The sequence below is a fragment of the Heptranchias perlo genome, chromosome 10, assembly GCF_035084215.1.
Source record: "Heptranchias perlo isolate sHepPer1 chromosome 10, sHepPer1.hap1, whole genome shotgun sequence".
Taxonomy (NCBI): domain Eukaryota; kingdom Metazoa; phylum Chordata; class Chondrichthyes; order Hexanchiformes; family Hexanchidae; genus Heptranchias; species Heptranchias perlo.
The window spans coordinates 51,582,746-51,597,588 of record NC_090334.1 but is presented as its reverse complement, the minus strand read 5'-3'; the positions used below and the strand labels follow the sequence as shown (position 1 = coordinate 51,597,588).

The window sequence follows — 14,843 nt, the reverse complement described above, 5'->3', positions numbered from 1 at the left end:
TTATTTGAGAAATAGAAAATAATAGATAAAATGGTGAATAGAATAATTAAAAATATTTTTTTAAATTAATTCTTGGGTTATGGGTGTCGTTAGCAAGTCCAGCATTTTATTGCCCATCGCTAGTTGCCCTTGAGAAGGTGATGGTGAGCCATCTTCTTGAACCACTGCAGTCCGTGTAGTGAAGGTACTCTTACAGTGCTGTTAGCTAGAGAGTTCCAGGATTTTGACCCAGCGATGATGAAGGAACAGCGATGTATGTCCAAGTCAGGATGGTGTGTGACCTGGAGCGGTACTTGGAGGCGATGGTGTTACTATGCGCCTGCTACTCTTGTCCTTCTAGGTGGTAAATTATGAATATTTAACCCAGTAATAACCTGTTCCTGAGGTCTGAATAGCATTACTGTAATGGGTGATTTCAACCATACAGTGTTGAGCTGAAATTTTAAGTAACAGCTCAGTCTGCACAAAATTCCCTGGAGATACTGTTGTTACAAGGGTTAAAGACACACTCTATAACCAGGCCAGCTGTGAATTTTCTAAAACTGTGCTGGAATGGTCTATCAAAGTGTGGCTGTATATTACACATTATTTTCAATGTCAAAATAATATAATTTGTAAAATATTAATTGTTTGGCACTTTAATTGCTTGAAGTGTTTTTATTTGCAGGAGAGGTATTTGACTACTTGGTTGCTCATGGAAGAATGAAGGAAAAGGAGGCGAGAGCTAAATTCAGACAGGTATGTACTCCTACATTTTTGAATGTTGACTTACAAAATTGAATACTAAATCTTAAAATTGTTTGGGATTTGAATAAATTCCAGTTAACGTATAAACATATGCATGGTATATGAACGAAGAAACGATAAATATGCTGCTTATCTTTAGCTTTTGATCTAGATTTCAATATCTAGGTCACCTAGCTTAGTTCTGAGTGCACCTAAAAGATGAATGGGGTTACATTTAGCAAAATACAGTACTTGCTCTAAAATTAGAGCTGCAAAGGCAAACTTTAAGTGTAGGCAGGAAATTGGTGGCACATATCCTTTAATCTGATGCTTAATTTTGGCATGTTATCAGCAAGTAAAAATACATCAAAGCTGATTGCCTTTCTTTATTTCACTCGAGAATTGTAAAATAAACAGAGATTTTCTACCTTACAGAAGAGAAGACAATTCTTAGTAATTCTAACATAGAGCATAAAATTAAATATTGACAGTAGACAACAGCTTCTGCAACAGTTAATCACTGAGCTAGCATTTTGAGATATATGGGATTAGTGTCCTTTGCATTTAATTTTATTTGCGCATTAATCATGAGCACAAAATAGTGGCAAATTGCAGTTTTTAACTTATTTATGCACTTCATTATATGGGAATCTTTGAGAATCCAGCCATTTTGGATCAAAAGGCCAGGTAGGCAAGATTAGGTTCTTAAACAAAAACAGAAAACCCTGATAATACTCCGGTCAGGCAACATCTGCGGGGAGGCCAGACAGTTTGACATTTCAGGTGTGGACCCTTCATCAGAACATTCTGCTAAAGGGTATAAACCTGAACCATCAACTTGTCTGTTTTCTGCACAGATGCTGTCTGACCTGCTTATCGTTTCTAGCATTTCCTTTTTTTGTTTGATTTCCAGCATCTGCAGTTCTTTTGTTTAAGGCTCGGTTCTTGTATTTTTAGAAAGTTTATTTTATCTTTTTTTTTAAAAAAATGAAACCGTTTTGGTCATCTGCTCTCCTTATGACATATGAATGCAGGAACACCCCAAAATTAACTAAGGAATCTGACAGTTCTGTTCTATCCTGTATCTTAACATTAGTAGTATTTGTGAAAATAGCACTGAAGGTGGAATACAAGGTAAAATTGGTGCATGCAGAGCACTGCTGTGGCTTAGGTAGTGCATAGCCATCCAATTATTTACAGAAATTCTGTTCACAACCTCAGTGTCCTATTCAACTGCATATCCTCTCCATCATTAAAACCCCCTACTTCCACCTCTGTAATATCACCCGCTTCCACCCCAGTCTTAGCCCATGTGCTGCTGAAACCCTCATCCATACCATTGTCACATCCAGAGCTGAATGTTCAAATTTTCTCCTGGCCAGCCTCTCATCTGACTTGTTTTATAAACTTCAGCTCACCAAAAACTCAGCTGCTCGTATCCTGTCCCTCTCACCCATCACCCTATTTATGTTACCTCCCCTAGCCCTACAATTCCCCCCAGAACTCTGTTCCTCTGATTCTGGCCTCTTGTGCATCCCTTACCTTTTTCCCCCACATCTGTCAGCCATGCCTTCAAGTGTCTAGGCCCCACGCTCTTGAATTCCCTGCCTAAACTCCTCCATCTCTCCACTTTCCTCTTCATCTTTAAGACCCTCCTTAAAACCCGCCTCTTTGACTGTTTTTGGTCACCTCTCCTAATATCTACTTCTCTAGTTGAACGTCCATTTTTGTCTGGTTACATGCCTTGAAATGTTTTTCTATGTGAAAGGCACTGTAGAATTGCAAGAGGTTGTTGTTGATGATGGAATGTCAACCGTGTCAAACGCAGCAGAGAGGATGAGGAGAAACAAAGCTTGAGCACAGAGGTTGGTAAAGACAGAGAGTGAACCTCGAATGGAGTAAATTGCTAATAGAGTGAGGACTTTCAACTGGGAATTTGGTAAGTGTGGGAATTATGCGCAGAGGGGGAAGGAGGTGCTAAGTGATTAAATGGCTCTGGCTCAGAGTCTTAGAGCTGGAGAGCGAGTTAGAGACACTCCGACACATAAGGGAGGGGGAAGTAGAGAAGGAGGTCCTGCAGACATTAGTCCTATTCAACAGGTATGAGGTATTTGATACCTGTGAGGATAAGGATGAAGGCTGCATGGAGGATGCCCAGAAAGCTAACCGTGGAGCATGAGGCAGTCCAAGTGGGGGAAGGATCAGAATAGAAAGGTTATAGTCATAGAGGATTCTATAATCGGGGATAGATAGTGCCCTCTGCAGTTGTGGCACAAAGTCCAGGAAGGTGTGTTGCCTACCTGGTGCAAGGGTAATGGATGTCTCGGAGCAACTGGAGAGGAACTTGGAAAGGGAGGGAGAAGATCTAGTTGTCGTGGTCCATTTTGGGACCGATGACATAAGGAAGAACAAGAAGGAGGTCCGGCTAAGGGATTATCAGAAGCTAGGAACTAAAGAAGCAGGACCTCACTGGTGGTAATTTCAGGTTTACTACCCGAGCTAAGTGCTAGTTGACATAGGGATAGGCAGATCAGAACGCTGAAGGCGTGGCTGAAAGAGTGGTGTGGGAAGGAGGGGTTCTATTTCATGGGACACTGGCACCAGTACTGGGGCAGGAAGGAACTGTACCGCTGGGACGGGCTCCACTTGTACCAGAATGGGACCAGAGTCCTAGCGGAAGGGATAAATAGGACAGTGCACAAGACTTTAAACTAGCAAGATGGGGGGGAGGGATCTGGTAGCAATAACAAAAGCTTAAAGACAAAAGAAACAGGAGATGAGTATAAAGGTCAGACCAGGGTAAGGAATAAAGATGATATAAATGGTCAAGGAACATATAGAGTTATGAAACAGAAGTATAAAAGGACTGTTAAAAATAAAGTAAAAGGAACAACTATTGAAGATGAATTAAACTGCATGTACAGCAATGTACACAGTGACCAAAATAAAACAAGGGAACTGGAGGCAATAATCCGTAGTGAGGAACCAGATGTCGTAGGAATCACTGAAACATGGCTACATAAAGAACAGGACTGGCAACTAAATATTGCAGGCTATAACATAATCAGAAAGGACGGAGAAGGAAGAAGTGGGGGTGGAGTAACTGTAGTAATTAGAGATGATAAAGCAGTAGAAAAAAGGGACATAATTAACAGAAGGCTAGAAACAGAATCCATATGGATTGACATAAAAGATAAGACGAGATCGATCACGCTAATAGGGGTTTACTACAGACCACCTGATAGTGGAAAGGAGGTGGAGGAAGAAATATGTGAATTAAGTAAATGACAAATGACATAAACGGGTACGGTAGCATAGTGGTTATGTTACTGGGCTAGTAATCCAGAGACCTGGACTAAAATCCAGAGTCATGAGTTCAAATCCTGCCACGGCAGCTGGCGAATTTAAATTCAATTAATTAAATAAAAATCTGGAATTAAAAATACTAGTATCAGTAATGATGGCCATGAAACTACCGGATTGTCGTAAAAATCCATCTGGTTCACTAATGTCCTTTAGGGAAGGAAGCCTGCCGCCCTTACCCGGTCTGGCCTATATGTGACTCCAGACCCACAGCAATGTGGTTGATTCTTAATTGCCCTCTGAAATGCAAGCCACTCAGTTGTAAAAAATCTCGCTCAAGAAGGCGGCTCACCACCACCTTCTCAAGGGCAATTAGGGATGGGCAATAAATGCCGGCCTTGCCAGCGACGCCCACATCCCGTGAACGAATAAAAAAAAAACTAATAATCATGGGAGATTTTAACTATCCCCAAATAAACTGGCAAGAACGAGTAGGTAAAGGGATACAGGGAATGGAGTTTTTAACAATGTGTGCAGGACTCCTTTCTTATCCAGTATGTAAAAAGCCCAACAAGAGAGGAAGCACTGCTGGATCTAGTAATGGGAAATGAACCAGAACAGATAAGAGAAGTAAGCATAGGGGAACATCAAGGCAATACTGATCACAACATAATAAGGTTTAAGATAAAGATTGAGAAGGACATAAGTAAGACAAAGACCAAAGTAATAAATTGGAAAAGGCTGATTTTCAGGGGATGAAAATGGAATTAGGGAAAATAAACTGGAAACATTTACTGATAAAGAAAGAAATAGAACAGCAGTGGGAATCATTTAAAACAGTGATCAAAAGAGCCGAGGAGAAATATATCCCACTAAAAAGCAAGAACAAACTAGCCAGTAATGATATATCGTGGATGAATAAAGAAATAAGGGCACAATTGAAACTGAAGAAAAAGACATACACTAAGTATATAGACAACAAAGGAGAGGATGACAAAAGGGAATACGAAAAGGTTAGTAAAGAAGTTTTTTTAAAAAAACAATTGGGAAGGCAAGGAGAAACTATAAAACTAAATTATCAAGGAATATAAGAACAGTAGTAAAGTATTCTACAGCCACATAAATAACAAAAGAAAAATCAGGAAAGGGATAGGGCTACAAAGAGTTACACACCATAAACTCTCAGGTAATGACAGCGAAATGACAGAAATATTAAATAATTACTTTGCCTCAATATTTACGAGGGAAACTAACATGGTGGGCATGACATTAGAAGAGGAGATCAAAAAAGATATAAAGACATTTAAGATACAAAGGGGCCAAGATAATTGATAAACTAATCAAACTAATAGAGGATAAAACCCTTGGTCTAGATGGATTGCATCCACACATATTAAAAGAAGTTAGGGAAGAGATAGCAGAGGCACTATTACATACGTATAAACATTCATTAGGAAAGGGAATAGTGCCATAGGACAGGAGGACAGCTAGTTTGATTCCTATATTTAAAAAGGGAGATAGAGCCAGTCCAGGGAACTATGAAGCAATTAGCTTAATGTCGGTGGTACGAAAGATAATGGAATCCTTACTCAAAGATGTAATAGACAAACATCCAGAAACCAAAAATATAATAACAATAGTCAGCACGGATTTCAAAAGGGAAGGTCATGCTTGACCAACCTTATTGAATTCGTTGAAAAAGTAACAGAAAGGGTAGACAAGGGTAATGCAGTAGATGTAATATATTTGGATTTTCAAAAGGCCTTCGATAAAGTACCACATAGTAGACTCATGACTAAGGTCAGAGCATGTGGAGTCGGGACAAGTAGCAGAATGGATAGCAAGCTGGCTACAAACTGAAAACAGATTAGGGGTTAAAGGTAGTTACTGAGACTGGCAAAAGGTGGGAAGTGGTGTTCCACAAGGATCGGTGCTGGGACCACTGTTGTTCACAATTTACATAAACAATTTTGACTCAAGAATTGGAAGTACAATTTCAAAATTTGCGGATGACACCAAATTGGGGGATGTAGTTAATATTGAGGAGGACTGTGACAAAATACAGGAAGACATTAATAAACTTGCAGAATGGGTGTGTAATTGGTAAATAAATTTCAGTATGGACAAGTGTTAGGTATTACATTTTGCTAGGAAGAAAAAGGGGGCCTAAATGAGGTAGAAGAGCAGAGGGATCTGGGAGTACAGATACACAAATCACAAAGTAGTGACGCTGGTTAATAAGGCCAAGAGAAAAGCAAGCCAAGCTCTGGGGTTCATTTCTAGGTGGATAAAATTGAAAAGCCGAGAAGTTATGTATAGAACCTTGGTTAGACCGCACTTGGAGTACTGTGAACAGTTCTGGTCTCCATATTATAAAAAGGATATAGAGGCAGTGGAGAAGGTGCAAAAATGATTTACTAGGATGATACCAGAACTGAGAGGTTATACCTATCAGGAAAGATTGAACTGGCTGGGGCGCTTTTCTCTAGAAAAGAGAAGTCTGAGGGGTGACCTGATAAAGGTCTTTAAGATTATGAAAGGGTTTGATAGGGTAGACGTAGAGAAGATGTTTCCACTTGCAGGGGAGACCAGAACTAGGGGCCATAAATATAAGATAGTCACTAATAAATCCAATAGGGAATTCAGAGAGTGGTTAGAATGTGGAACTCGCTACCACAAGGAGTAGTTGAGGCGACTAGCATAGATGCATTTAAGGGGAAGCTGGATAAATGCATGAGGGAAAAAGGAATAGAAGGATATGCTGATAGGGTTAGATGAATAGGGGGGGAGGAGGCTCCTGTGGAGCAAAAGCACTGGGATGGACCTGTTGGACTGAATGGCCTGTTTCTGTGCTGTACATTCTATGTAATTCTATGTAAAGCCACAGTTGGTGTTACACAGGATGCCATTTTTGACTGACCAATGCAATCAGTGCTGAGAAGGGTGGAATCTAGATTTGAGGAGCTTGAATAAGGAGTGGTGGCAGCATATTTTCAAGATGGCAACATAGTGGAGTAATTTGGAAATAGAGGGACGGTTGTAGATTGGGCAATAGTTGGAGAAAGTGGTGAGATGAAGGCTGGGTTTCTTGAGATGGAGGTGATAATGGCAGTCTTGAAAGAGGACAGTGTCAGAGGATAGAAATAAGTCGATATCAGCAAGCAAGGGGCTGAGTAACTCAAGTTGGGTGGTCGAAAACTGGGACCAGAGAGAATTGAGAGAGGAGGTAGTAGGTTTCGTGGATGAAATTAGCATGTTGCGGGCTGAAGGGTAGATGGCAGAGAATGGGGTGGATGAGGACTCGGATGGATGGAAAGCAGGTGGGAGAATTTGGAGTTGAGGGAGGAGGGGAATTTGTGGGACTGTCAGAGGCGGCAGCGGGAGCTATTTGGATGACTTTAATTTTGGACACAAAGTACATGAGTTTCTTGCACTTAAAGTTTGAGGTGAAAATGGAGGAGAATAGTCTTGGGTGGAAAAAAGGAGTTTGGGGTTATTTCTGTGGTGAAAATCCCAGTATTTGAGCAGATCATTTGTTGGAATAAATCAATTTCTTTCATTTTGAGATGCACAATGAAGCCCATGTTGAGGCTGCTTTTTCCCACTGCCTTCACTCTGTAACACATTGGGCTCGATTTTGGCGTCGGGTTTCCAGCGGGGGGGCCCCGAAAATCCCGATATCCGGTCACGTGACCGGATCGCGACGAAATCCCGGCCACTTCCGGGTTCCGCGCTGACGTGCGGGGCTGCGCGCGCAAACCCCGCTGGTGGGAATCCCGCAGGCAATTAAAGCCAGCGGGGTTCCACTTGAGAGTACTTACCTTGCTTGTTGAGGTCAGTTAATGAGCTGAATCAGCTGTCAAAAGAGGAAGTGTGGGATTTTATCTGCATCGCAGAGTGTTTCACACACTGGGGGAAACAGTCTCTCTCCAACCAGGCGTGTTGCAGCCAGCCGCCTGTGGCAGGTGCCAAGGTGCACTCCACGGGGGAGAGCCCTCACCCACGCAGGAGGCCACCGCGTCACATAGGGCAACCCCTGCCCCCCACCACCCCCCGCCAAGCCAGAGGACAGACCGACACGAAACCGCAGCCACAGTCCGAGGAACCACCCACCTACCCTGCACAACCCCTCAGACCAACACCTGCCAAATGGGTGGTGTGTGGACACCCTCGGAGGACGAACAGCATGACCAGCCCCAGCAGCCTCGCAGTCCACGCCGTCCGCTGCAGAGACGTGGAGCCCCCCAACACGGTGTTGTTGCACGCCCACCTGCACAGCAGGAGGGAGGGCTACCGCAGAGAGAGACGCATCGCAGAGGGCACTACCCTCGCCACAGGGTCCACAGACCGAGGCGCAGCTCCCCGGACCTCTCCGAGCAGCAGTGCACAGGGAGGCGCAGATTCGCTCGACATGTAGTCGTGGAGATCTGCAGCCTCTTTCATGCCGAGCTGCTCCTGGCTGGCCCCAGCACCAACTGCTTACCTGTCGCTGTCAAAGTCACCACTGCCCTCCACACCTTCTCCTCCGCATCCTTCCAGGGTGCAGCCGGCTACACCGCCGATGTCTCTCAGTCGTCTGCACGGACGAGCCCTGCAAATACACCTGCACCTACTCTGCAGTAACACGATGGGTGGCATCAGTGGTGGGTCCTCATAGTGATACCCAGGAGCGGGCATTATTGGACACAGCGGACAGGATTCGCGGAGACGTGGCAGTGGTGGTGTCAATATAATGTGTGCTGTTTGTTGCTCTGAAATTCAATATAGGTAACACCCATGACAAACCCTCAGACACCCTTGTGCACCCCCTTCATGCTCTTTTTTTTTATTCGTTCACGGGATGTGGGCGTCGCTGGCAAGGCCGGCATTTATTGCCCATCCCTAATTGCCCTCGAGAAGGTGGTGGTGAGCCGCCTTCTTGAACCGCTGCAATCCGTGTGGTGACGGTTCTCCCACAGTGCTGTTAGGAAGGGAGTTCCAGGATTTTGACCCAGCGACAATGAAGGAACGGCGATATATTTCCAAGTCGGGATGGTGTGTGACTTGGAGGGGAACGTGCAGGTGGTGTTGTTCCCATGCGCCTGCTGCCCTTGTCCTTCTAGGTGGTAGAGGTCGCGGGTTTGGGAGGTGCTGTCGAAGAAGCCTTGGCGAGTTGCTGCAGTGCATCCTGTGGATGGTGCACACTGCAGCCACAGTGCGCCGGTGGTGAAGGGAGTGAATGTTTAGGGTGGTGGATGGGGTGCCAATCAAGCGGGCTGCTTTATCTTGGATGGTGTCGAGCTTCTTGAGTGTTGTTGGAGCTGCACTCATCCAGGCAAGTGGAGAGTATTCCATCACACTCCTGACTTGTGCCTTGTAGATGGTGGAAAGGCTTTGGGGAGTCAGGAGGTGAGTCACTCGCCGCAGAATACCCAGCCTCTGACCTGCTCTCGTAGCCACGGTATTTATATGGCTGGTCCAGTTAAGTTTCTGGTCAATGGTGACCCCCAGGATGTTGATGGTGGGGGATTCGGCGATGGTAATGCCGTTGAATGTCAAGGGGAGGTGGTTAGACTTTCTCTTGTTGGAGATGGTCATTGCCTGGCACTTATCTGGCGCGAATGTTACTTGCCACTTATGAGCCCAAGCCTGGATGTTGTCCAGGTCTTGCTGCATGCAGGCTCGGACTGCTTCATTATCTGAGGGGTTGCGAATGGAACTGAACACTGTGCAGTCATCAGCGAACATCCCCATTTCTGACCTTATGATGGAGGGAAGGTCATTGATGAAGCAGCTGAAGATGGTTGGGCCGAGGACACTGCCCTGACGAACTCCTGCAGCAATGCCCTGGGGCTGAGATGATTGGCCTCCAACAACCACTACCATCTTCCTTTGTGCTAGGTATGACTCCAGCCACTGGAGAGTTTTCCCCCTGATTCCCATTGACTTCAATTTTACTAGGGCTCCTTGGTGCCACACTCGGTCAAATGCTGCCTTGATGTCAAGGGCAGTCACTCTCACCTCACCTCTGGAATTCAGCTCTTTTGTCCATGTTTGGACCAAGGCTGTAATGAGGTCTGGAGCCGAGTGGTCCTGGCGGAACCCAAACTGAGCATCGGTGAGCAGGTTATTGGTGAGTAAGTGCCGCTTGATAGCACTGTCGACGACACCTTCCATCACTTTGCTGATGATTGAGAGTAGACTGATGGGGCGGTAATTGGCCGGATTGGATTTGTCCTGCTTTTTGTGGACAGGACATACCTGGGCAATTTTCCACATTGTCGGGTGGATGCCAGTGTTGTAGCTGTACTGGAACAGCTTGGCTAGAGGCGCAGCTAGTTCTGGAGCAGAAGTCTTCAGCACTACAGCTGGGATGTTGTCAGGGCCCATAGCCTTTGCTGTATCCAGTGCACTCAGCCGTTTCTTGATATCACGTGGAGTGAATCGAATTGGCCGAAGACTGGCTTCCGTGATGGTGGGGATATCGTTTGCCTTTATGTTGCCTACTGCACATATGTGATGCATGCCCTGTGGCTGCAGCACAGGTGGTGGCAGGTTGAGTGAGGCTGGCCGTGAGGGAGATGCACGAGAGGGTGAGTATGGGATGGAGCAATGAGATTGTATGAGGATTGGGTTGCGTGTTAGTGGCAGGATGAGTACTGGCGAGGTGAGTAGGTGGAGGTAAGATGAGGATGGGGTTTGAGTGGGTATGAAGGGTGATGTGACAGAGTAGTGTTGGCAGTGCCGAAGGAGATGTGGGGTGGGGGCAGTGTTGTGGCAGACGGAGTGTAGGGGAAAGACTTCGTGTTCTCACTGTGGCTGACCTACTGCGGTCATTGCAGCGCCTCCTGCACTGTATGCAGGTGGGCCATATGTTGGTGGCGCAGGTGACCCCCTCTGCCACCTCGAGCCAGGCCTTCTTGGTGGCAGAGGTAGGCCGCTTCCTCCCGACCGCCGGGTGGAAGATCTGATGATACCTGGGGTGAGGCATCATTAAACTGGGAGCAGCCTTCCCCCTGGGCTGCTCCACGCTGCAATTGGTTCCATTGGTTGCAGCATCTGTCAGTGGAGGACTGCCCCTTTAACTAGAGAGCCTCCAGCTGACAGATCGTACTGCGCATGCGCAGCCTGCCCGACGCGCAGACCAGCAGCGTGGAGCCCGGAGGAGCAGGTAATTGATTCCTATTAGTGTGTTGCCTGTTACGATCGCGCGGGCAACCCACTAATTTCTCCGAGCGTGTTGACCACGCTCCCGAAACCCAACCCGCCGGAAACCCGCAGGCCTGCTAAAATCAGGCCCATTGCCTTAATCAGTAAATCTTTGCTGGGAATATCACTTTAGCACAGGATTAGTACACCAATGTGCTACACTACCACACAGTAAAAATCCTTTGCTGTGTATACAGTATAATTTCCTACCTACACCCAGATATGCTTATTGTATTTAATTTTATTTCTCTAAATATTTACTTGAATCTTTATGTTTCTGCCAAGTTTAGTGTACATAGAACAGCACTTAGATTATTCTCAGCATCCTGTTTTCCTCCGTGGCTCTTTTGTGACCTTTTACTCACCCCACTGAGAATATGAAAATACATTTGAACAATTTATATAATCCTATCCACGTCTAAAGGTCACAGTATGGCCTGTACTAAGGTTAAATGATGTGCTAGATGGGCTTTACTGCTGGCAACAGTAGTCTTTTTAGCCTTTATCTCAGTTCTTTTTCAGTTTTCTCCTCTTTTATTTCTTTAAAATTCCGTTTCTGTTTTTTTTGTAGTTTTCTGATTCTCTTCTCCCATTTCCAGTCCCTAAGGCATGCATCAATTGCAGTCCCTTGTCCAAAAGAATCTAATTTAAAATATAAATTGTCTACAGTTCAAAACTATATTTAGAAATGTGAATATCTACAACTCAGAAGGAGTTCTTAGTGTGACTTGTCAAAAAATCAGTTGATTAGATATGGGAGAGCATAATGGACAACAGCAGAAGTAACTGAATTTGTAAAAATAATCTTGTTAGAAACAGATTGTATTTGAAGTGGAAAGGATCGTGTGTACACATGCGATGTGAAGCTTTCTTTTAAATAAATTGGTGAAAGGACCTTGCAGGGTTACCACGCCTGGTATCACTAACCTTTATTGGTGTTTTCTTTTGTAACAGATAGTGTCTGCAGTGCAGTACTGCCATCAAAAGCAAATTGTACACCGAGATCTTAAGGTAGGTCCTACCAGTATTTCGTTCACACACAAAATGGTCTGCTTAACACTTCCCAAAATGTTATTCTTAGTTTTTGTATTTTAATGTGTAAAATTCAACCTTTTAACGAGATACATTTTCATTAGTCCTGATCTTTTTTCTTTTTAATTCATATTTGAGGTAATATTGAATTTGTTTTTTCATGTGCATATTAATTCTAGGAAAAGTTTATCAAAGTTTCAGCTTTTCCCTACTTTTTGAGCTTTTTGTGTCGTTATAAGGATAGAAACAATTGCTGCTGGATGCAGCAACCCACCACCTCTAAATGAAGCTACTGAGAAATCTACACTCACCTTTAGAATTTATGTGCCTAATATGGAGTGCACATTCTCTCTCCAGAGGGACACATCCTACTTACCCAGGTCCAGAGAAATTAGGTGCAGATTGGCAGAACCATGTCTTAAGGAGTCCCAAGTGAGCTACTGAAGTTTAACCAGCACAACTTATCACAGCTGCTTTCCTCTGCCAGGACCACATTGCGAGATTGGCTTGCAAGGTTATCTGGAACAAAGTGGGAAAACTTGCAGCCCTCTGTAACAAGTCTACCCCTCCAAGTTCCATTAGAGATCCATGCTAGCTGATCAATCATCAACGGTGCAACAGTGCCTTGGAGTACTGCAGACCTGCCTGTTTTGGGTATCAAAGTCTGCCACAGATGGTTGGCTTAGTTCTGAGCTTCCATCGCCAGGTGTCAAATATTGGAGCCACCATGATCCCAAAGAGACCCTACTTGTCACAAAGAATAGATTCTACCCAAAAGCCCAAATTCTTTGTCACCATACACTCATTTTCATGAGGTTTCATCGTGCCTTGTCTCTAGCTGGAAAAGGCACACTCAGGTAACTCATTCAACTGGTACATCTCAAACCAGCTGATACTCAGTTTAACAGGGATTGGTTCTGCCTGCTGCAGTGCATTTTGAAATTTGTTCTGCTGCCATGATTGTTGTTGAGGATTAAGAAGGATGCCATGTTCGCTTAGTGCAATGGCATACAGAAAACAGCTGACCAGTCAGATGTTATACAATATTTTTTGTCCAGGAGATTTGACAGTGGTCTCTCTGAGGGTGCTTTTATAGTGACAGAAGGGGAAACCTCACCTCAGGATGCAGGACATTCTGGAGGGGGAGGGTGAACAGCCAGTTGTCGTGGTACATATAGGTACCAACGATATAGGTAAAAAACGGGATGAGGTCCTACAAGCTGAATTTAGGGAGTTAGGAGTTAAACTAAAAAGTAGGACCTCAAAGGTAGTAATCTCAGGATTGCTACCAGTGCCACGGGCTAGTCAGAGTAGGAATGACAGGATAGCTAGGATGAATGCGTGGCTTGAGAGATGGTGCAAGAGGGAGGGATTCAAATTCCTGGGCCATTGGAACCGGTTCTAGGGGAGGTGGGACCAGTACAAATTGGACGGTCTGCATCTGGGCAGGACTGGAGCCATTGTCCTAGGGGGAGTGTTTGCTAGTGCTGTTGGGGAGGGTTTAAACTAATGTGGCAGATACTCTCTAACCTTTTCTCTTTCCATCCCAGTATTTCCTGTGAAATTGTTTCAGGCTAAAATATCTCCTCCCTCTCTAGCACAATACTGTTCTCTTTAAATAGTCTTGTGTGTATTAAACTGAGAAAAGATCTGATATTTTGCATGCTGTTTCCTTTGATTTGTAACTTCCTTCTTCAGTTTAACATTGACATCTTTAGGTGCCAAGAAACAAGTTTATATTTCACCTTTAGGTGCTAAGAAACAAGTTTTCTGTTGGATTATTTTTGTTAAAGTAGTTTAATGTATCGGATAAGATGGCTGTTATTGCAAACGTACAATCATAAATGAAAAACATGTATATAAATTTTATGATTTGCTTTATCTTTTTTTAAATCTAGGCTGAAAATCTACTGCTAGATGCAGATATGAATATTAAAATAGCAGATTTTGGCTTCAGCAATGAGTTTACAATTGGCAATAAATTGGACACATTCTGTGGGAGTCCGCCATATGCTGCTCCAGAACTCTTCCAAGGGAAGAAATATGATGGGCCTGAAGTAGATGTTTGGAGTTTAGGTGTTATACTTTACACATTAGTCAGTGGTTCATTGCCATTTGATGGACAGAACTTGAAGGTAATTCACAATTAAGTTGTTTAAAAACTCTGACTCTGTGAAATAAGTGCCCTCAAAGTGACTTTATCAATTTTGTTTTACTGCCTAACTTTGTATAATGCATTTGAAACTGGCCACCATGAAACAAAACCTTCTAGGATCACTTAGTTGTTACATCAGCAGTTACCACTTCACCATCTAGCCATTTGTACTTGTCCTATATTCAGTAACAAGACAGACTTCATGGTAATAAATTAACCGAAACGCACCTAACTAAATTATATTAGTGCATTCAGAGTGGCTTTGTACATCAACAAAAAGGTTATAATGTTACCCCCTTATTGACCAGCACAGGGTTATAGGGCCAAGTTCACCATCTAACTAAACTGATGTCAAAACATATGGATTAGTTGATGTTGTTCACAACGTTCACATAGGTGTCAGCTGTGGTTCAGTGGTAGCACTCGCCTCTGAGTCAGA

At 44.0% G+C, this 14,843-nt stretch overlaps 1 protein-coding gene across 9 annotated transcripts in view; it reads left to right on the top strand.

Annotated features, from left to right (window-relative positions):
- Positions 1–14,843, top strand: part of mark3a (MAP/microtubule affinity-regulating kinase 3a) — a 169,959-nt gene that overhangs the window by 112,023 nt on the left and 43,093 nt on the right. For all 9 annotated transcript variants that reach the window (XM_067991755.1, XM_067991745.1, XM_067991746.1 and 6 more), the window contains 3 exons: positions 668–738; positions 12,172–12,228; positions 14,148–14,384. In XM_067991755.1, the coding sequence (XP_067847856.1) occupies positions 668–738; positions 12,172–12,228; positions 14,148–14,384 (365 nt within the window). The remainder of the gene's footprint in view (positions 1–667; positions 739–12,171; positions 12,229–14,147; positions 14,385–14,843) is intronic.